The sequence below is a fragment of the Macrobrachium rosenbergii genome, chromosome 6, assembly GCF_040412425.1.
Source record: "Macrobrachium rosenbergii isolate ZJJX-2024 chromosome 6, ASM4041242v1, whole genome shotgun sequence".
In the NCBI taxonomy this organism is placed as follows: domain Eukaryota; kingdom Metazoa; phylum Arthropoda; class Malacostraca; order Decapoda; family Palaemonidae; genus Macrobrachium; species Macrobrachium rosenbergii.
This window is the reverse complement of record NC_089746.1, coordinates 28,035,092-28,059,587: the sequence shown is the minus strand read 5'-3', so window position 1 is coordinate 28,059,587 and position 24,496 is coordinate 28,035,092. Positions and strand designations below refer to the sequence as shown.

Below are 24,496 nucleotides of genomic sequence, written 5' to 3'. Positions count from 1 at the left end.
CAGCAACTCATCCTGGATCGGCAGTGATTCCTTCTTCAGAAAGGGTGAAGCCCTTGAAATTCAATCGGGTCTCTGTTACTGTGAACTTTTCTCTGTTGAGAGTGATGCCATTTTTGCAGCAGCAGGTGACTAGTTCATGGATCCTGTGGTAGCGTGTCAGTATTTTGTCGTCAAAGATAAGAATGTCATCGACAGCCTTGATGTACTTCTTCATGCCTTGGAGAGCCAGGTCGCCACGGTAATAATAGACATTGCTGGTTGCAGCAAACCCCATAGGTCCCCAGCAATGCTGGAAGCGTCTGTAAGGTGTAATAAAAGTGGTGACGTGGCAGTCCTCCTCTGCTCGCTCCATCTGCCAGTAGCTGTGTACAGCATCCATGGTGGTGAAGAAGTTGTCGGTGGAGTTGACAGCACGGACAGCAGCTAGGGCCATGGGCGAAGGGTGGGCTGGTCGGGAGACTTGTGTGTTCAGCTTGGTTAGATCCACCGTGATGCGAACTCCCTTGGCCTTTGAGACGATGAGTAGAAGATGGCAACATTCTGATGGCTCATCTCTTCAAGGCTTAATGATCCCCTGCTGGACCATGGAGTCTAGTTCATTTTAACAGGTTCGCAGAAAGTGTAGGGGATCTGCTGTGGGTTGTGGATGGCGAATGGTACCATGTCCTCCTTAAGGTGAATTTTCATGGGAGGGCCTGCCGTCGGCCTCAGTGGAGCTGCTTTAAGGTCTTCCTTAGACACGAGCACATCCTGCAAGGTTTGTAGGAAACATTCTCAGGCCTCGGCAGTGGTTGTTGTCATGGAGGGGTAGCTCCTTACATCAGTTAAGCTGGGTGACCTGTAGGATGGGCTGTGGAAAGCCTGGCAGGATGATGGCCAACTCCTTGCAGAGTGCATAGGACAGGAGTGGCACCTGAATGCCTTTGTGGACTTGGATCGTGGCGAGGCAGGACCTCTTGGCCAAGGACAGGGTGGCCTTAAAGGTACCTAAAGCCAGTGTCATCTTTGACCCATCTGCCGTGAGGGTCACCGACATGGCAGGAGGCTGTAGCTCAGTCCTGGGAATGTGAAGAAGTTCCAAGTGCTGGGGGACCATCACTGATATATCAGCTCCTGTGTCAGACAGCATCAAAATCTTGGATGTCTCATCCCTGTAGGTGAGGGCGAGGGAGATGGGTGATGGTGAAGGGCAAGTTGTTGTGGAAAAGGTTTTGACCTTGCGACAGTTGGAGGGCTTGCTAGAAGGGGGCGAGGCATTGGGCAGGCCCTTTTGCTTGGCGTTCGTCTGCTGTCGGCAGCACTTGTCATAGTGGCCCACTCGGCCATAGTGTCTCCATGTGGCCTTGTTGGCAGGGCACTTTGGGGTCCTACGCCAGTGTTACTGTGACTCCTTGCAGCCAGTTTCCACATACACTGTCAGTGGCTGGGCACTTTTCTGCAGAGCTGTGCTTCCTTGTGTAGGAAAGGCATGAAGTGTCCCTGTTAAGGGTTGGGTGCAAGGTATCACCCCTGCTGCCATGTCCTTTGGTTTTTTGTAGGCAGAGACTGCACACAGTTTAGGAGGGGCACGTACGGCGGTGGTGGCTGTCCAAGTGGCCTCATAGGAGTGACATTCATTGACCATGGTGGCCAATGGAGTTGCAGTGTTCAGGGCAATGAGTTTCTGAGTGAGCTCGTTGTCCCTGACTCCTATGATGATGATCATCTTCAGCTGAGTCTCTTCGCAATGGCCAGGACAGACGTCGATTTCCTCTGCTACGTGCTTCAGTCGGACGTAGAAATCACTGAAGCTTTCCCCCTTCCCTCTGTTTGCAGGAAAGCAGGTCCCTGTGTCATAGAGCTTCATTCAGCAGGTTCTTGATGTGTTCCTGGAGAACATTCAAGACCTCGTCCACACTCTGATCCATTCTGGTGGTACGTTGAGTGTTTGTTCGAGTATCCTTTGGGTCTCCAGGCTGATCCATTGGGTCTATTAACTGCTTCCTGGTAGGCACATGCCCCTAGGTCCACCATCATTGACTGTAGTCATCCCAGTGTCTCAATTCCTTAGACACTTGGTATGTGGTGTCAGGACGTAAGGGCAGCAGGGTCTGGGCGATGGCCTTCTGTTTGGGTGGTGGCTGGTGGGCGACAACACTGAGGATTATGTGGGAAGTTGTTGCGAGTCTGCTGGTGTTGCTTGCTGCTGGGCAGGGTTGACCGTGAGTAGCAGCGACAGGGCGGTGAGATGTTGGGCTTCCTCCTCTCTTCTTAAGTTGTCCTCTTGGCAGCATATCCTCTTCATGACAACGTTGTTTCTCTTCTCTCTGACATTGTTTCTCCTCTCTCTGATGTCCATTCAGCTCAGCCTGTCAAGATTCCTCCAGGAGCCTTAACTCCGCCTTTGGAGCTGTGGGAGGCCGTATAGTCAGGTGTGGTGAGAGCAAAGGCAGGGGTTCCAGCATTGTAAAACCTGGTGGGGTTTGACGGTTTGTTGGTGACACTGGTGTGAAGGCAACTGGCAGTTGTCAGGGTCCTAGTTGTATTGTATATCCCCAGGCCCCTCTTGATGTGAGGCAGAAGCCATTTTGAATCATTTTCAGCAGTGTCATCCACAGTTTAAAGGAAGAGGAAAAAAGATGAGAGAGAATTTCTACAGTTTTTTTTATGAAGTTACTGTAAATAATTCAACTGTGTGGCGAACACTGGCAGGCAGGGGAGAGCCTCTGGGTCTGGGAGGGCTCCTGGCGGTTGGGCGGTCGGAAGAGTCCAACAACTTGTCTTAACTGTTGAGATTTGAGTAATTAGTCAGCAGTGTGCCGAATGATGAGAGAGGGTGGACGTGCCTCGGGCTCCGTAGCTGGGTGGGGTAATGTTAAAGTTAAGTATACCTTAGTTTTACAGACCACTGAGCTGATTAACAGCTCTCCTAGGGCTGGCCCAAGTTAGACTTATTTTACGTGGCTAAGAACCAATGGTTTCTTAGCAACGGGACCTACAGCTTACTGTGGAATCCAAACACATTATAAAGAAATGAATTTCTATCACCAGAAATAAATTCTCTAACACTTCATCAGCTGGCAGACTCAGACTCGCCTGGCACTTCTCAGCTCAGCTCCATGGGTGGGGTAATGGCGCCCCACTGTGTGGCTGGGGAGGGGCACAAGAGAAATACAACCCACTGGAATCAAAGCACTGACATTACACTGCACTGGCACTGCACAAACATTGCACAAGCACCACACCACCACTGTAAGATCCACAGGCGATTGAGGGGTAATGGCAGCTCAATTTGAGTGCTGGATTCTGGTGTTCCCTTAAGATGCTGGATGGTTTAGTCACTGCGCCATGCTGATATGTGATGATGTCTTGTAAGAGAAGATGGAAGATTGCAGGGATACAGAAATAATATCCCGAGTCATAGGTTGCTTTATTCCGTACAGCAAATAGGTATATACCAGGGGGCCCTGCAAGGCGTGCAATTCGTGCCAAGGGAAGCAGTTAGAGTACTCATGCGCTTGTGCAGAGTGCAGACAGTGCGATTCATGTGCATGCATTTGCAAAGGACAATATTCATGAAATATATAGAATGCATACATGTACAGTAATATATATACAGTAATCCACACTAATGAGCTTAGAATAGTACTGGCAACTTGACAAGTGATAGTTATAAGTAGGGCATTGTAAAAAGAGATATGAGTTGTTACAGCAGTCAACAACAAAGAGGAAATTAATGGTAATTGGTAATGTAACAAGAGACTTGGATGTAAGAAGTAGATAGATAAAAAAGGTCTGGAGCAGACCAATGCTCAGAAGCAAAGATATCCCATATATTTAAAAAAAAAAATTAGTTTACGTAATGAAACTGTTATGAGAACTTTGAGGCATTAGGAATCAATGGTAGTACCCCAGTAGTATTATAAGTTGATTTACCATAGAAACCCATATTATTGAATAAAGTTTCTCAAACATCTAGTTAAATAGAGGATTGCCCAGTGAATGGGAAAAGAATGTTACACAAATTAAAATAACTTAAGATTGGAAATTGATAGAACTGTGGAAATTGCTGAAATAATATCCTTTGCCTTAAAGGTTTTCTCCAGAGTGTCTTGAGAGCAAAACCTCACTCACTTTCTGCCTCATTGGGCCTTGTGACACCGCTCACACTGGTATCTTGAGTTCTTTTGCAAATTTTGTCTGTTTACAAGGTTGGGCCATTAAAAACATGCCTCCACTTCTTTCATCTGGACCTGAGATAACTCCCTTTCCTATCCCACAGTGGATGAGTACTTTCTGAAACTTTGATGGTAGGTTTTTCTTCCCCTGGTGGCAATAATTCCCCACCATGCTTCAGACCTATAGTTTGAGAAAAAATTATAAAGAAAATTAGGTGGTTCTGAGAAATGGAGGAGCTGTGACTACTAGGTGTGGTTTTTATTATACATTGTGCAGTACTAGATTGAAATGAATCCCATAGATTTTACTTTCTGTGGACTGAGCACTTAGAAAGAACTAATAGACTAGGAATTGATTTGTAAGAATTGTTGGTCACATCAAGACCGCAGAACCTTCAGAGTAGCTGAAGTAGTAATTTTAGTAGCGTAAGCAGCTGTACGATTATTAAAAAAATTATAATTCATGGCATCTTTCCTTTAGTTTAAATGGGTTAACATCATAACATGAATAGATTTGCTCAGTGTAATGTTTTCTCAGGGAATGTTTGGTGGTTAATTGACTTAGCCCATTGATTTTGCATCATTATTCTCCAAGGTTTTGTAATGCTATAGTAATTGGTTTTGTAAAGAAGATTCATTGGAGGGATGAGCGTTAGCTAATCAACATGCATTTTGCAGTTGATTGAGCATAAACAAATTCAGGTTAATAAAAGAGGGGAGAAATGGCAAACGTTTTAGATTGTAATTATGAAAATTTATTGGAATAACCTATACTGTATGGTTCTTGTGTTACTGGTAAAATGTTCCCCAAAGTTGGATTATTTTTAGTGATTTAAGCAGTTATTAGAAAGGAAGGTTAATTTACTTATGTTATTTAAGAAAGAATTAGAAAAGCAGAACAATCTATTATATTTCTCAAAAGTGGTGTGAAGGTCAAATGCTGCATCTATTCCCAGAGAAATAAAAACTTAGTTTACAAGGGCGTGTGATGATGATTTACAGGCATAAACATTTATAGGTTGCTATAGTTATAAAGATTTTGGAGTCAAAAACAAAACCCAACCTTACAAAGGTATGTGGTGATGGTTTACAAAGATTTTGGAGTCAAAAACAAAGCCCTGAAGAAAAACTTGGTGATTGCCAAAGTAGTTGTTTTTATGAGAAGAGGTATGTCTTATCATTGTACTGCACTGCATTTGGATGGTTTTTAAATTAAAAGACGGGGTGTAGTTCAAGATGTTACCAGTTAAATATCAAAAGGGAAAAGAGGACATGGAAAATTATACACCTAGTGAAGGATAGTGTATTGGGGTGGGGAGTTGGTGGTGATATAGAGCTGGTTTGAAAAGGGGGGTATACAAAAAAGATTTCTTCCTCAAGTCTTAGAGGCTTTGCATCTATGGTGCTAAATAATTATCCATAAAAGAGTACCACCTGTGGTGTGTGTTGTACGGTATACTTGTACTTTAGATGGCACTGAAAGTTCTTTGTAGTATTCCTTTGGCCTCAGTTGCATTGTCTTCTGCTGTTTAATTTTCATCCATTCCCTTTACTGAATTTAGGATTTCTTTGTGATATTTACTTTTTTCATTATGATGAGCATGAAAATGAATAAGCATCAAGTGTTTTATCCCTTTTATATTTGAGGTTGTGGATAAGGCTACAACTGCATAAAATGTTTTTCCTTTAATGTATAAATTTTTGTATATTAGCACTACTATGGGAAATGGAATATGTAATTGTTGCTAAGAGAAATTTTTACAATTTTATTGGTTGATTTTTAAAGCTTAAGGCCCTGTTCTGTTGGCTGCTGATCATTTTTATTTCTCCCAAGGTTTCTTTGGTAAGGGTAGTCAACAAATTGGTTCATAGAACACAAATGGTAGGAGTTTGAAGTATTCTGTGGTGGGTAATGATAATGAAGTTGTATCAGGAAGGTTATGAATGGCTGGCAACATGCCCAGGTAAGCCAGAGAAGGAGGGGAGGGAGGCAGTTAGTCAGTCATGTAAGTAGGATGAAATAAAAACTAGAACATGTAGTTGATTTTCAGGAAGATGGCCTAATTTTTACTTCTATAATCTGTTATCTGTTGCTAGTGGTTGTTTTGAGTGAATGAAAAATTGAGAAAAATTGACGGTACTTCAAAGTTATTCTACAGGAAAGGCTTGGCGCTATTATTATTATTACTATTAGGGTAGTGATGGTGGTACTGGCTAGAACAATATTAGTTCATGTTGATGAAGGACAAGAAGATACGTGGCAAATCAAAACTGGCTGGTAGGTTAGTGGTGTATGACAACAGTATGTAAGTTTGAGTGTTCAAGTTTCCAACATTTTTTTGTGTGGTGTATATTCTTGTGATAAGACATCAGAAGGAGAAACCAGGTTTTGCAAAACTATGGAAATAATTTTAGATGGGTGTTAGTGTGACTTCTTAATAAATTTGGAGGTTACTAGTGTTTCTATAATGCAAAGGTGGCATATTTTGTACAGAACTTGATCTCTAGTTATTTACATATCTCTTTTAGACCTTCCCATCACTTTCTAGATTAAATTTATTCTGAAGCTTTAGGATACACATGATTTCTATGGATAGTAGTGTTTTAAAAGTACAGTAATATGAAAAATTTTTTTTGCTTTATTTGGTGTATGTGAATGCATTAAAGATATGATGAGAGGTCTTATGTGCACATTCTTATAGTGCTTGTATATTCTTTGCTTTTATTGTCATACTGTAATACCTTGAATTCATTGTTGATGGTGCTTTATTCAGGTGCTGAATTTGTACAGGTCCTCCGAAGCTGCATCATGTTTTTGTGGAACATAAGAGTGCATTACCCCTTAATTTTTTTTTTTTTTTATAAAATAATATATATTTGCAAGTGTGATGGTTTACTTAAAACATTCCACTGGGGTACTGGTATGAATGAAGCACTATTGCTTGCACAATGCTTCCTATTATGTACTTTATTTGTAATGCTTTTTGCTGCAATAAATCACAGTTTATGTTGAAGTTTTACATAAGGGTTGGGTACACAGTATTTTTATATATAAATTAGCATAGTGTGCCTTGGCTTCTTACAGTATTTGCATGATTTATATGTATATCTGATGGTTATTTAATCAGTCATTATTTTTACTGCTAATTACATTGCTTGCTTAGTTTAGTAATTTTAATCATAGAAATTCATACTCTGTTAGCATTTTTTATTGCTATGTAAGTGATTTTAATGTCTTTATTTCATTAACTCCAACATAAAATATTTCATGAAACTTACGTTGAGTATTTCTTTTTATAATTTTACTTCTGTTACAAAACATGAGTTCAAGTGAACAGTTAGTGTGTTGGAAGTACTCTTTGTGTTCTTTGAAGAATCCTTGACCTTATGATTTCTGTGAAATTTTTCTTAGTGCTTTTTTGTCATTGGCAGAATATTTAGATGTTTAAAGTCACAGAAGAAACTTTGGCAGCAATTGCATAAATGGGTTTTGTTAATGAAATGTTATCACCATGCCACGATCTTCGGTGTTTGTGCGTTTGAATTGGCCCTCAAAAAGTGATGAGTCTTCCTTTGAAGGTGAAGGTTCGCCTCAAATTCAGGGGTCCCTCCCTTCACCTTCGTATGCTAATAGGGAAAAGACCAGTTCTTCTGATTCTGGGGACTCTTCCTCAGAAAAGAAGTCTTCACATCATGAAAGTCCTTTATTTTCAGCATGCATTCCTTCTACCACCACTGGAAGAGAGGAGGCATATACATGTACAAAGTCAAACCCAGAATCACATGCTACCAAGTATGCTCTTGAAAAGGGAACAAAGGTTTTTCAACAGTATTCATATGATGGTCAAGTTTCACCAGACAGTACTACCTCTGTATATCCACCAAAGGGTATCAATCTGCATAGAACTGAGTTCCCTGGGCCTTGCAATGATGATCATCATGGCTATGTATCACCTCAGCATGAAACTATAATGGAAGAATGCTCTCCTCATTCTTCAGCACTGTCTTATAACTCTAGTAGAAGACCAGAGGGAGGTAGTTTGAAGGGCAATAAACCTAAGACAAAACCCAAGCCTCGGAATTTAGTGAATAAAGGGAGGCGAATAACTCGGTCTTTAAGTGCATCATGTGTTAGTGTTAGTACAAACACAGATCCACGTGACTTTGTAGAGTTGGCCAAAACTAGTGCCACCCTCCCTATTCGTAGAAGGATAAAGAATCCAAAGAATAATTCACCTCGGCTAAAAGAAAATAAAGCAGTTTCTTGCTCACTAGATACAGAGGACCTGTTCCAAGCTGAAGTGAATTCTAGTCTTACACCAAGTGGTGGTGATCAAAATGTTTGTCATACTTTGAAAAATGGAGTTGAGCAAAGTGGCCATCCACCAGCACCAGTTGTATTTCAGAATGTAGGAACAAATCCTTGTGTAGATGGTGATTTTAAATATGACTTTCAAGTTTGCAATACATTTGGGAGTGCTTCACCACCAAATAATCTTGAGGATATTAATAGTGAACGATGTTCAGGTGATGGCTGTGATGATGAAAAGGGTTACATTGAACTTCAAACATATGTACCTAGTGGTGATAAAATCCATGGTTACAGTAATAAAGGTGGTACATGTTCCCCATGCACACTGTTAACATCTGATGAAAATCCCTTTGTGGCTCTTCTTTCCAATACATTTGAAGATTTGTCTGTGGAAGATGCACCTTACATTGATGATGAAATTGTTACCACATTAACATATCCACATGATGAGCAAAAATTTCAAACAAGTTCAGAATGCAGTATAGATGTTTTTCCGAGGGATGACAAATTATGCAAACCTACCAGCTCAGAATACTCTGGTGTACCATCTCTTTTATCCTCTGAAACTTTAGTACATCATTTTGATCTTGTGTCAGATGGGGTTGACATTGTACCTATGTCTGCATGTAATGACCATGCTGGGCAATATACTGATGGTGATGATGACCATTCAAAAGAGAATATAATTACAAAAGATTATTATGACAGTGAAGAAGGGTTTTTGCCTCCTGTCCACTGGTCTCCAGTACCCAAGCATCAGTACCTCGTTGAGGCCAAAGCATGTCGGCAGTTGGAAAAAGATATATCTATAGAATCATGTCCAGATGTTGTATTGCAAACTCTAGAAAGTGATGGACTATCAGTTGCAAATAGAACTCAGAAGAAAACGGTAACTTTTTTGTTGCCACCTGAGCACTGGGACTCATTGATCTCTCTTAGAGAAAATAACCGTAAGTTTAAATACTTTACAACTTTTAATGGATGTTGACTTGTGATCAGGTTTTTTTTTTGTATTTCAAGGTACTGTCATTAAATTGTGCTCACATAATACGTTTGAATTACAATTTATGAATTGCAGCGTGAATTTCTGCCATTGCCCCTTCAACTAACTGAGAGTGGATTTTTTTTACTGTTTGTTGGTGTTCATAACTTGAAGTACTTTAGGATGTGTACTTCTTGGATATTTCATGAGCATAAAAGATTTTTACATCAGCTAAGCTACCTGCACAGCCTTTAAAAGTTTTTAGAATAGTGCTGTCTTATTTTGCATGAGCCTCCAGAATGCAACTGAGTAAAAATGGAAATAGTAGCTCTGATTTATTTGCTTTCAGTGCAGTCCTCCCTAATGCATATTTACCTAGCCTAATTCACCAGAATGGCAAAACCTTAAATGAATTTTTTAACTAGCAATGTTAATTAGTATTTAAAGAATTATCAAGTGACATTTCATTTTCTTTACTTTGGATGTACTATGTTATTGTCTTTTAGTTTTCAGTCAAGATATTAATAAATCTGCATTATTATATACTGTATTTAGTATGAGACATATATGTGTACTGTGGAAGTACAGTACTGTGACTTTGTTTTAGTCAGATTTCACCCATTTGACATGTATTTATGCTTCAGATTGCTTGATATATGATTAAATAGATATATGTTAAATAGATAGTTCTGAATGATGAGTAAAATTAGAAAGGGGTCTTACAGAACAGTTATATATTGGGGACAGTATAATCTTATGGATACTTAAACTCCTAAAATTTATTAGAATTTAAGTACAACATAATTTTAGGGGTGTACAGGATACTTATACAGTACTCCTAACATTTATTAGAATTTAAGCACAGTATAATTTTAGGGTTGCACATACTCTTAGAATTTATTAGAAATTAATTACTTATAATTTTATGGTTGCATACAGTATACTTTAAAAATTTATTAGAAATTAAATAGAGTATAGTATAATTTTGGGGGATGCAAATGTAATTAAAATTTATTGGGAATTAAATACGTTATAGTGTTAGGGAAGCGTATGCTCAGAATTGAGTGCTCATTATAATTTTGGGGGTTCATATCCTCTAAGAATTGAAACAGGATTAAGGAGGAAATCAGAAGGTATTCTTCTGAGTACTGTCATGAAAAGTGGTGGTTATGAATAAAAACTTGGCACTAGAAAGTGAATCTGTAAACTTTTGCTGTAATGAAATATGTTTTCTTATTGGGGCACTATTTCAAACTTAAAAGGAGATTATTTACATTCATAAATATTACTGTACTGTAGTAGGTTTTGTGAAGATAGGTTTGAATTTTTTTGGTTGCTTATTTTTCATGAAATTCAGTGTCAAGGAAATAAAAAGTAAAAGAGTGATACTCAAAACTTTTTGAAAAACAAATGTTTTAATGTCCAAAACACTATTTGATAGAAAATGTTTAGCTCTTTTTGGTATATTTGTGGAGGTGTGGAATTATTTAGCTTTCTAGGTGATAATATCTCAGTTTCGTAAACTATTCTCCTAGCAAATTCTGGCCTGAATGGTTGGGAAAGGGTTAGAGCTCTTGATATCAGGTCACTGATGCAGAGGATTGTCATTAAGCTAACCACCTGTTTTGTTTTAGTAATACCCATTGTACCTTTGTGTTCATTATAACTACTAAGTGTTGCATGTATTTCCTGTGTTTAATATTTCAGGTTGTAGTCTATCTTTATAAACTGTCCCAGTGACATTTGATTTTATAATACATAGCCATTAGCACCCCAGATTAGTCTTTGCTGCAGTATTCATTATGTCTATGGGCTGGTTTATCATTTTATTAAATTTTTTTGCAATAAAGGTTGGCTTGTTAAAGTGTATTTACACTGAAACAAACCAATCAAAATAGAACTAGATACAGTAGTTGAATCATTATGGCGCTGGCATTCTTGAAGCAAACTGACAGGCCATCTAAACTAATACTAGATGGGAAAACTTATTGAGGATGTTATTGTGCTGTAGAGGTATCTCAGTGAGATTATGGGTCTCAGTGAGATTATAGGATAAGTATCAAGTAATTCTTTTGTTAAATACAGTAGCTTATTTTATATCTTAAAAGTATTGATGTTCCATTCATTGAAAATTTGACTTTCATTTCTTAATAGACATTGTAAAGTAAGGGTTAATTGGTTGAAAAAGTTTTCAACACAAGCTCTGTTGTACTGCATTTTTAACAATTTGTTGCCAAAGGAATGTAGTAAAGGTCACACACTTTTTATGTTGTTGAAAAAATGGGTAAAGTAGATTATTAGGATATTTAGGAATTTGATGGCATAACCAGTTTCGTCACAAAAATTGCTGTGGTTAATGTCGGTTTTTTTTTTTATTTTCAACACTTTTCAGTTGGTGGGTACCCACAGAGTGGTTATGCTGAACTTGATTCAGCTCTTTTACCTCCTAATGGCCAAGACCCTTACCGGAATACTCCGTCTCCAGGCCTTCATGGTGTTCCACAGGATAGATATGGTTAGTACTTTTTCTTACTTCCTTGTTAAGTAAATATGGTCATTGGTTTTGAACCACTACTTACATTGCCTGGTGTGGAAAATGATTGCATTACATGTCTTGTCTTCAAACAGCACCATTAGAATATGACCTGGAATTTTGCATTGCATCCCAGATACACAGAACAGTTTGCTTGTGGGAATATTGATAACTTTGTTCGTAAAACGCAGAAGGTAGTTTTGTTCTGGGACTTGTGCCTGTCTTTTATTTAAATTTTGTATGCTGTTGAACGGGAGAAATATTTATGCATTTTCCATATCTGAATGTGATGCTTCCTCTGTTATGAATGTATATTATATATGCTATTATGTCTAAGTGTATAAGTGACTATTGATATACAGTAAACCCCCGTATTCACGGACTCACATATTCACAGATTTCTCTTTGGAACGTATCTACCCATTATTCGCGAAAAATTCGCCCATTTGCGGTATTTTTCACCGAGAAATAGTCACTAAATACTGTATTTTCATCGCACTTTCATGACTAAATGCACTTTTTGTGATAAAACTATTAAAATACCCAGGTAATGCTCAAGTTACAATGATTCACCTTATGATAATTTGATTTTGTAATGGGGTAAGCAATTTAATACCGATATGACAATATTATTTATAAAATATTTTAAAATTTCACGCGGGTGGAGGCAGCAGCGTAATCAGGCAGTGAGAGAGACCAAATTACAATAGACAACTTTTCCTCCATCTCTTTATCCCATCTTCTAGTTAAAAAAGTAAAAGAGACTCATAAAAGTATTGTTAGTAACGTTATACTCTTGCGTAAATGCGTACAGCCATAAACAACCGACCAAGAAACTGTTGTTTTACTTATAACCGAATCGGATAACAACAGCTGTTTACCTGGTATTTCAACCATCGTACAGTAATAAACAATTACCATAGGTTATGGCACAAATGACGTTTAAGCAGAATAGGACTGATATATTTTTACATTACACCCTTATTCGGTATGGATAAAAGATCGTCAAGGAAATATACTACTAAATTTAAGCTGCAAGTTGTAGCTGAAGCTGAGAAAACAATGTTCAAGCTGCTAATGACGCTACTGTAAATTATCGTGCATCGGCAATGGATGAAACTCGATCGCGAATAAAATGGGAGAGAAAATATTTTAATCAAAACTACTGGGTATGAAAGAACACATTACTGTTATTTTTACGCCGATAAACGATAAATACGTAAAGCTCGTATTATGATGAAATCAAGTGAAAATAGTGAATGGAATCTTGAATTTTTTTTTACGCAAAACAAACGCCCCCAAACAGCCATCGTCATCTATTGACGAAAATAATAGATAAATTAACTTCATATCGAGACATATTTTAGTTATATTTCGATTTAAAAACATTTCGTATAACAAAAAATAACCTTGCCCCTTATAAATAAAGTATCTAGACTAGAGATTCATTTACGCAGAACTGAGTTAAATGCGGCGAAATAAACACCGCATAAACATTTCCAAACCAAAACATTGATCGCTATGATCGCAATTTATAATACAAAAGCAATATAAGAATACATACAATATTATTGGATACAGTGAATTTAGGCATAACATTTTAAAAGATCCATTCGCAAATACAGGAGAGTTTACTGCATTGATATATTTTGTACTTTCTAGTGCAGCCATTGTAGGTAGAAAATTCACTAGGCATATTTACAGACACTGAAATCATGCAGTCTAGTACTTTACTAGTATGTAGTCTTATCTTTGAATTTGAAATCTAGATGTTTTTGAATATTATTGAAACGGGTGTAACTAAGAAAGGTGATGTCTTTGGTTATCTTCTGGTTCAACTAGGTGTCAATATCTTATGCAAGGTGCTTCAGATAACCTTTACCAATAAACTTGAGCTTAATATTTTTGCCATGTAAATGATTAAAGTAAACAATTTTTTTTCGGGCTTAAAAATTACAAAAACAGGTTTTGATGTAGGAAAACCATATTTTTGGTAGTCACTGTGAGTTCTCAAAGAAGTTAACCTTATAGTCCCACTGGGGTTCCATAAGACAGATGAACTATTATCAAGAGGTCTCATAGGTGATCTGGGCTGGTGTATTGCCATAATTGGTAAAGTGTTTGGGAGTATAAATGGACTCAAGGCAGGGAGGCTATTTATCCTGCCTTACAGTGGCTACTCAGAAAATTTAAGATTTGCCCTAATGTTGCTGCAGCAACAGTTGGGGCCAAGTCAGCTGGGCCCTGCAATTACTCACCAGGTCTGTAGAAGAAGAAAGAAGACATCCATCAAGGATTCCCATGGCTTCCTTTCACAAGATCTGTTTTTGATAATGCAGCTGTTGTTTGTTTTCAGGAGCATATAAAAGAAATTGACAAGTGACAAAATGCCCTAGCTCTTGAAAAATGAATCCCAACTAACCAGATGAAAAATGGTCCAAGGTAAGGTTACATGAGGAATCATCTCACCCTTTGTATTCAGAATTCCCATGAGGGATTAACAGTGAATAAGGAGGGGTAAAGAACCTGTCTTTTTTAACTATATGACACTGAGGTGACTTACCTCACCATGATTGGATGGGATGCAGGATAGCCATTTCCATCCTGGCAGTATCTTAGAAGTACCATTGCATCAAGGGTCCCTCTTATTTTACAGGAGAGGGCCTATAGGCAGGGACTTTCCTTACCCCGTACTGGGATAGTGCAGTTGAATCTCTTCAATTTTATGGAAGTAATGGTTGAGAAAGGCTGTTTCTGATAACCACCTTGTAAAATTGGAAATCTTATGAAGGAAACTTTTCTGAAGAAAGCCAGCAGGTTGTAAACTTGCCAGGCTTCATATGATTGAAGGAAGGATTGAGTGTCTGCCCTTTTAATTAGGGACACTAAAATAGTTTTCAGCCCCTGCAGTGAGAGTGGCTTGTTTGTGGTAAGGTGTAAGAAGAGAGAACTGTCTGGGAAGTTAGCCATGACATCTAGGTAATCTTGGGGGTAACCACAGTGGGCATAATTTCTTCTCTGTAATGATGAGTTTCTTTTTTACCTCATTTGTGGCCATGGGTGATAAAGTGTTGTCCCTGTCTAAGAGGGGTAACCAAAGTGGGCATAATTTCTTCTCCGTAATGTTGAGTTTCTTTTTACCTCATTCGTGGCCATGGGTGATAAAGTGTTGTCCCTGTCTAAGAGAGCCAGTTTTCTTGATGCATAACCATCTTTCCCTCCTGTCTGGGATAGAACAGCAGATGGCAATGGGATTGATTTCCTTGCACATTACTATAGTAGAACAAACCAGTGACTGTTTGATCAATTTGGGGCCACTAGGTAGGCAGTTCCAGGCAAGGTTGGGAGTTTAAAACCTTATAAGACTGGTACAATGGAGGAAAGTGGTACATTGTCCTCCACTGGTTCCAGTCCCGTAGAAATACATCTCTTATTATTGCCTGAATATCCAGGTTTGGAGACACAATGGAAGTTGCTGGTTCTCTTGTGTAGTAAACAGGTCCACTTCTGGATGTGGAAGCAGATTGGCAATCACTTTGAAGTAAGAGTTGTTCCAACATCCACTCAGTCAAAGCTGCCCTCTGCCTTGACAGGGAGTCTGCTGTCACATTGAGCAACCCTGTAGAGTAGATTGCTGACAAGTGCTACTTCCTTTCCTGAGCCATCTGTAGAATAAACAGCATGACTGCACTGAGAGGAGCTGAGTGGGAGCCGGGCCTCTTGGTACATGTAACTGCTATTGTGTTGTGTAAGACCAATAAGATGTGGGTCCTCTTTGAAGGCTTCAGTTTTCTGACAGACAGGAAAACAGCCATCATTTCCTGGAAATTGATGTGACCCCACCTTAAAACAGATGACCATCTCCCAGCTTCCTTACTATCTTCCAAATGGCCTTCCCAATCTGTCAAGGAGGCACCTTTGTGTATAACTACCTGCATGGCTTGGGGAGTTAGATCAACCCATTTGGTGGAAGAACTTTCCAGGTCCATGTGATTGGAGTATCTTCCCAACTGCCTGCTTCTGCAAGTGGAGACAATCACAGAGTGTTTTCCAGGCATATTATAGCCAGACTGATCTTGTCCCTGAGGATTGGGTCTGCCACTGGCTTGAACTGTAAGGGGCTCAGGATCCATTTTAAATGTTTTGGGGAAACCATGGACTGAGCCTGGGACCCTCCCAGATCTTTCCTTATTCTGGCCTGATTCTGTCTGGGAAGAGATGGCCAGCCCTGAATTGTATTCAAATGAAGTTCTGGTCATACAAAATGCCTGTTGGGTGTGAGGTGGGACTAGTCCCATATGAATAGGAAACCTTTTGATTATAGTCTATCACTTACTAGTGGCAGGTTTTGTAAACATTCCTCTCTGGTGGTCCCCTTAACTAGCCAGTTGCTTAAGTAGGTCACCATTTGAACTCAATCTTGTCTAAGTTCTCGGAACTGCCATTGCCAAGTTTGTGAAGATCTTTGGGGTGATGTTTAAGCTGAAGGGCATGACCCAGAATTGGTATGCACTTCTCCCTATCCTGAACTTTAAGAAGTGGCAGGACGGAATGGCAATGGGGACCTACAGGTATTTATTTTTCATTGATAGAGGAGGTCCAGGTGTGAAGTGAAATGAGTTAATAAACATAGTCAACAGTTGTTATCTGGAACTTGCAGAACAGTGTGCTTGTTTAGCTTTGACACATCAAGGATCAATCTCCTTTCAGAGGAGTCCCTCGAAGGGTCCCTAAAGATATGTGTTTGGTAGCAAATGAACATGGAGTTCTCTATGGGTAAATCTAGGAGAGCCTTTTGCATGTCTCCGAGGAGGGGTCTATTTAAACTTAAATCTAAGGGATGCGGTTGATGTTTCAGCTGTTATTGCCGCCTCTTCTGTTGCTGTTTAGACACTGTAGGGACAGCTCGAGGCTTATGACTACATGTTGTAGTTTCTTGTGTTGTGAGAGTGTTCGAACTTTAGGGAACATGATTTCCAGGTTCCTACTTAACCAGCTGGACAGGCAAAGTATACAGTAGTTCTGTTGGAGGGCTCACTCTTTTGAGTTAATGGTACAACAGACTCTCCAAGGAGATCTTGTAAAATGGGGAGGAATGTAACAGGAAGGAGACATTGTAGAGTGACATGTCTGAGCCCACCAAAGCTCCTCTTCAGGCCATAAGGCAGGGTCTGGTATATTTTGGCATGGGCAATTTGGTGTGGCTGTTTTGCCAATAAACCCATTGTGCAGTTTTAAGGTATCCAAATTACAACATCTGTATTTTGAGCTAAGTTAGTTACATGATAAATATATATTTGGAATAAGAAAAACAAGTTCATTCACTGAGGTAGTATCTGATGTTTAATTAGGGTAGGTAAAAGTATGCATTGTTTTGGGACATTTTTTGGGGGAATATAAAAAACAATGTGACTGTTCTCAGTTAAGCTTGGGAGCTAGTAAACTCATATTTGGAAAGAGGAAGAGCCCCACTAAAAGGGGCTGACTTTAAATTCAAAGTTGATCTGCAAAACAGCCAACTTCTGCTATTCACTACTGTCACACTGCTCAGCTACTTAACTAAACTTCATTACTTAGTACAGTAGTCTCAGTTTAGTTTCCTGCCACAGGTTTCCATTGTTTTGCTATCCTTTTATATTTTTTTTAACTAAATATCATTATTTTAAATATATGATGGCTGAGGAAGTATTATCAAAATGTGGTAAAGAAGAACTTGCACATAGATTCATCTATGTCTTTGACAGAGCAAGCACCACTGATAGTGAGCTGAAATTTTGGCAGTAGGTGCAAAGCTTAGCTGCATACTAGAGCTTGAAACGTGGGAAGGGAGCTGAACAGCCATTTACATGAAGCTTTTGCTGCACAGGCAGAGGCTGCACTAATGAAAACTTTATGATATAAAAGAGAAAGCAGCAAAGTCTCTTGAGTTACTGACTATTGTTGTTAATGAATGGTTGACAGTCATTGAAAGCTAGTCCATTCACCATTCCTAATGTCTGCTTAAGGAAAAATAAACAGACAGTCCCCGGTTAATGGCGGGGTTCCGTTCCCGGCTGAGTGCCGCTAACCGAAAACGTCGATAGCTGAAAATCGCCGATAATAGCTCCGATAAACCGCTTAACGTCCCTGGTAAACCACTTACAGACGCTGATAAACCGCTTACCGGTGCCGAAAATCGCTTACTGGCATCAAAAATCCGGTTAACGATGTTGCTAGCCAGTTGCCGTAACATTGAAACGCCATTAACCAATGCCGCTGGTAAAGTGGGACTGCCTGTAAATAGAAAGCATAATTCAGTGATGATTGTCCACAGGAATCCTTGAATTTCTCATGAATCACAGTAATTCGGAGGGGGGGGAGGTTGCATGAAACTTTAAAGGATTTTAGTAAATTTATACACTAAACCACTTATACCAGCTCAGCAGCACCAACTTTGTATGCAGAATCTCTGCAGCCATCTAAACAGTTGAATTTGGAGTAAAGAAACTGGGCACCCCTTAATAATTAACATCATGGCCAGTGAAGGCTGCTTAACCTGTAAAGAGCAGCCCTGAATATAGTAGAACTTATGAAGTTGCTGGTTTAGCAGAGGAAGGTGATGTAGAGCACTCAAGGGTAGTTATAACCCCTTCTAAAACTGTAGCCCTCCATACACTACAAAGACTTAAGCAGAAGAGCTCAAAGGTCTCTGTTGTTGACAACCTGTTGTCTTCCCAAGAGTAGCAACTGAGGTATCTTGAAAACTTCAGGAATGCTGGTCGATGTTAATTTTGTCGCAGAACCAGTTGAGAATTTCCACAAAAGAAATGACATGGAGTGCCAGCAAATCCTCCACATTGTTCTCATCTGAGTCTTCCAAAAGTAACTCACTTTCCTTCAGTGATTTGAATTGGCTCTCAGAGGTCAGAGGAATTCCAGGGAAACAAATGTGCACTGAATCCAGAGATCCTGGAAAAGGGTTCTGTGAAGAGGCTGAACTTGTCAGAGGGGGAGCTGGAAATGGGAGATGAGAAAGGGATCTAAAAGAGGAACAAAAAGTATGTCTTAAAGATACAGTTGGACTCCAATGCAACTTGAATTGCAAGCAGCAAGGAAAGAGCTAATAGTTATACAAGAACACTCCAAAGAAAATTTAAAAGCATAGTGGTGTCTAGGCTCTCTACAATCTTAAGGAGAGTAGTGAGATCATTGCTTAGAAGGAGGGGACTTGAGAAAGCTCCATCTGCATACTGAGATAACCTGAAGAGCTGCAATGTGAACTGTGACAGTGTCTGTAGGGCTCAGAAGCACTTGTATATGTGAGCCTGCTGGTGATTTGGGTCAACCAAGGTCCCTGTGTCATTATGGGGTGGGCTCCCTATTTGCTGGACCAGGAAAGAATACTTCTAAGGAGAAGAGGCATCTCATTCGAGGCTGATAAACAATTCACTGTAGAGCATGAACCAGTTGGGTTAGGAATATCTTCCACATGAGGGACTGTGATAGTGACTGAAGGTGAAGGCGCAGCAAGATCATGCACTGACATGTACACAGTATGAGTTACATACATAAGCTAGAGGCAGTCATGTACACAGTAGTAGTCTTGTACATGGTAGTAGTCAAGTACATCGTAGTAGTCAAGTTCATGGGAGCAGTCTAGACCACAGAGCCCACAGATAATGGGTTCTCTTGAAGATGTCACTAAAGCTGCCAGCAGAGTTTACAGGCAAAGGCAAAGAAACAAGAGGAAGTAGTGATGAAGCCAAGGAGCCAAGGAACCTACAATTAATTCATTCCAAGATGACCTTATCGTGTCCAAGAACTGATCGTAGAATACAGTTGCACCCTTCTTGTGGTGAAGTAGAAAAGTAGGAGTTTCAAACCTTGAGATCAAAGGGCAATTGATGAGGGTATAGGAAAATCCCTTCCATAATGATGGGGAAGGTCAATTCTGCAGAGGAAAATCTTTGTCAGGTAAGGAGACAGGAAAGGGTGAGATCAGAGACATCCTATGTTCCTCACCCTGAGTGCTCATGACATGGGGAGCCTTTTCTGTTGAGACTCAAGACTTGACAGAGGCTTGGTATGACAAGACAAGGAAGAGTTGGAAGAAGGGCCATTTGTGTCTTTGGTAAATGATGCTTATGCACCCATCTCAGAGTATAGAGGAACCACTGATTCATGGATAACCCCACACATACAGAACAAGTTTTATGTTAACATTCAAATGTGAATCTTTATCCAAGGATGACATGAAGGAGCTATAAGCCTTTGCTTGTGACCTCACGCAAGTATGTACACTGTGGCTGGCATGAATGTATTAGTTGCACTTCCTCAAAAACATAAACAAAAAAAGGGAAAGCATACCAAGTGAAATAGTACTGTACTAAAAATTATAACTTTCATCAATCAGCAAAAAGTAATACACATTAATTAAATGCTTAGGCATAAAAAAAGAACTGAAGATAACTGTTACTGTGGACTGGTAAATAGAAAACTGTAAGAAGCATAAGTCACTGCATACAAAGAAAGTTAATTAGCTAGCTCCAATACTGTACGAAGGCAAAAATTTAATACAAGAAAATCACATTCCAAAAATTAAGGAATTTCATGATCCATAAAATTACTGAAAATGCAGCAGATAAAGAACAGACATTCCCAGGTTTAATATTAACCCTTAAATGCCGAGCCTCTATTTACATAAGTGTCTGCCGTATGCCGGCGGGATTTAGGAGTTAGCGCTGAAGCAGAAAGAAAGTTTTTTTTTTTAAATCACAGCACGCTTAGTTTTTAAGATTAAGAGTTCATTTTTGGCTCCTTTTTTTCTCATTGCCTGAAGTTTAGTATGCAACCATCAGAAATGAAAAAAAATATCATCATATATAAATATTGGAATATATGACAGCACAAAAAAAAATGTTCATATATAATTGTATACAAATCGCACTGTGAGCAAAATGGTTAAAGCTAATGAGCTATTTTTTTTTTTGTATTGTACACTAAACTGCGATGATTTTGGTATATAACAAATTGTAAAACGATCAAAGCAACACACAGAAAATATTATCACAAAATGATGCATGAATTCGTAACGAGCGGACATAAAAAAAAGTTTTGTTCATAAATTCACCATAAATCGAAATATTGTGCTAGAGACTTCCCGTTTGTTGCAAAATGAAGGTAAATGATTGAATATTACTAGAATGTAAGAGTTTTAGCTTTCAATTGCATTTTTCGACCATTTCGGTCAAGTCAAAGTTGACCAAAGGTTGAAATTTCAGCACTTTTGTGATTTATATGAAAATATTTCAAAACTGGTAAAAGCTACAACCATGAGTTATTTTTTGTTGTATTCTAAATGAAATTGCATACATTTTCATATATAAAACTTTATGTAACAGCTAATATAAAACGGTGCAAAAATTACGACAAAGTGACTAAAGAAATTCTGAGTTTTTCAGCAGAGTTAGCGCGCGCGGACATAAGGAAAAATTTTTTTCAAATATTCACCATAATTTGAAATATTGTGCTAACGACTTCTCGTTTGTTGCAAAATAAAGGCAAATGATTGAATATTACTAGAATGTAAGAGTTTTAGCTTACAATTGCATTTTTCTACCATTTCGGTCAAGTCAAAGTTGACTGAAGGTTGAAATTTTGGCACTTACCGTGATTTATATGAAAATATTTCAAAACCGATAAAAGCTACAACCATGAATTATTTTTTCTTGTATTCCACAATGAAATTGCGCACATTTTCATATATAAAACGTTATGTAACGGCTAATATAAAACGGTGCAAAAACTACGACAAAGTGACTAAAGAATTTCTGAGATTTTCAGCAAAGTTAGTGCGGGCAGACATAAGGAAAAAGTTTTTTCAAAAATTCACCATAAATCGAAATATTGTGCTAGAGACTTCCTGTTTGTTGCAAAATGAAGGTAAATGATTGAGTATTACTAGAATGTAAGAGCTTTAGCTTACAATTGCATTTTTCGACCATTTTGGTCGAGTCAAAGTTGACCAAAGGTTGAAATTTTGGCACTTATCGTGATTTATATGAAAATATGTCAAAATTGATAAAAGCTAAAACCATGAGTTATTTTTTTTGTATTCTACATGAAATTGCACACATTTTCATATATGAAACTTTATGTAATGGCTAATATAAAACTGTGTAAAAATTACGACAAAGTGACTAAAGAATTTCTGATTGGAAGAGCCTGACGCTGTCTCTTCCAAACACGTGTGTGTTCGTCGTCCATCGGAGTGGCAAGATGTTTGGCGTCTTCACAAACAGAAACATACACACAGTTTGATACAGAAGATTCGTTGGAACATTATGAGTACATGATTAGAATGCTTGCATGGCAATGCAAGTAGTGGTGATTGTACATACATCAAGACAACAATGGTTAGGGAGAAACAGACGGAAATATTGTATGGTTGAAATCGCGTTCCTTTAGAGAAAGAAAACGAGATGCTCTTGTTCCCTTGTCCACTCTGATTGACGACGAACACACGTGTTTGGAAGAGATGGCATCAGGCTCTTACAAGATTTTCAGCCAAGTTAGCGCGGACGTAAGGAAAAGGTTTTTTTTTTTTTTTTTTAAATTCACCATAAATCGAAATAATGTGCTAGAGACTTCTCGTTTGTTGCAAAATGAAGGTAAATGATTGAATATTACTAGAATGCAAGAGTTTTAGCTTACAATTGAATTTTTCAACCATTTCGGTTGAGTCAAAGTTGACCGAAGGTTGAAATTTTGGCACTTATCGTGATTTATATGAAAATATGTCAAAATTGATAAAAGCTACAACCATGAGTTATTTTTTGTTGTATTCTAAATGAAATTGTGCACATTTTCATATATAAAACTTTATGTAACGGTGTTACAAACCGAGGTTTTCGGCCCTTAAGAAAAACACAGGATCTAGATGGAAATATTATTGGGGCTGCTCTGGCTAATCGACAGCTCGCACACACAAAGGAGGAGGAATAACAAAAATACAGGAGTTTGCTATAGAAATAGATTTATTAATATTAAAGTTAATAAAAATCTTAAACAAAAAAAATATAAAATGAGCCAGGTCCGGGCCACGTAAACACAAAAAAAGCAATATTACTTTATATAAAAAAAGAAGTACCAGCAGCAGTCGATACAAAAAAAGCCATCTCCAGCGAAGTCCACCAACTAACGACAACAGGTCAGAATATCATGACGTCCTGCTGCCGCCTCGCCAAAATACAAAGGACACGGGCCACTGCACCGAGCCAAAACTGCCGACAGGGTCTCCACCTGCGCCAACAAACAACCATCTTCGTTGGTGCGCTGCTCCAGCCTGGGCCCAAACACCGGCTGCCCAAGAAACGTTGCTGCTGGTACTCAAAAGTTCTCTTCCCTAAGAGAACAACCTGTTCGCTACTTGCCCGAACATGACTAAAGGTTGGCGCACGCCAACACAGACGTAAACACTCCTGTGAAAATAAGAGGAGGGGGGGAGGATTAGCCAAATAAACAAACTACCGAACCGCCCATAAAACAACCAAAGATCCTAATACCTTCCCTCTCGACAGAAAAAAAAAAAAATTACAAATTTTTTTTTTTTTTTCAAAATAACCAACCTCCCCCTCCAATGTGGTGAAAACTCCGACAACCAGAGCAGAGCCAATCCTGTCACACGGTCGCCAATGTTACAAACCGAGGTTTTCGGCCCTTAAGAAAAACACAGGATCTAGATGGAAATATTATTGGGGCTGCTCTGGCTAATCGACAGCTCGCACACACAAAGGAGGAGGAATAACAAAAATACAGGAGTTTGCTATAGAAATAGTTTTATTAATATTAAAGTTAATAAAAATCTTAAACAAAAAAAAGGCCATAAAATGAGCCAGGTCCGGGCCACGAAACACAAAAAGCAATATTACTTTATATAAAAAAAGAAGTACCAGCAGCAGTCGATACAAAAAAAAAAGCCATCTCCAGCGAAGTCCACCAACTAACGACAACAGGCCGTAATATCATGACGTCCTGCTGCCGTCTCGCCAAAATACAAAGGACACGGGGCCACTGCACCCGAGCCAAAACTGCCGACAGGGTCTCCACCTGCGGCCAACAAACAACCATCTTCGTTGGTGCGCTGCTCCAGCCTGGGCCCAAACACCGGCTGCCCAAGAAACGTCCACAAAGTCGAACTGCTGCTGGTACTCAAAAGTTCTCTTCCCTAAGAGAACAACCTGTTCGCTAAAGACTAAAGGTTGGCGCCACGCCAACACAGACGTAAACACTCCTGTGAAAATAAGAGGAGGGGGAGGATTAGCCAAATAAACAAACTACCGAACCGCCCATAAAACAACCAAAGATCCTAATAAACGGCTAATACAAAACTGCAAAAATTACGACAAAGTGACTAAAGAATTTCAGAGATTTTCAGCAGAGTTAGCGCTGATGTAAGGAAAAAGTTTTTCAAAAATTCACCATAAATCGAAATATTGTGCTAGAGACTTCTCGTTTGTTGCAAAATGAAAGTA

The 24,496-nt window shown here is 39.0% G+C and overlaps 1 protein-coding gene across 43 annotated transcripts in view; it reads left to right on the top strand.

The window, feature by feature from the left end:
• p120ctn (adherens junction protein p120) overlaps positions 1-24,496 on the top strand; it is a 312,485-nt gene that overhangs the window by 181,455 nt on the left and 106,534 nt on the right. For 31 of the 43 annotated variants that reach the window (XM_067105321.1, XM_067105348.1, XM_067105329.1 and 28 more), the window contains one exon: positions 11,844-11,966. In XM_067105321.1, the coding sequence (XP_066961422.1) occupies positions 11,844-11,966 (123 nt within the window). Of the gene's footprint in view, positions 1-7,589; positions 9,420-11,843; positions 11,967-24,496 lie in introns of those variants that run through there. The other 12 variants (XM_067105311.1, XM_067105309.1, XM_067105315.1 and 9 more) reach the window with 1 other exon arrangement.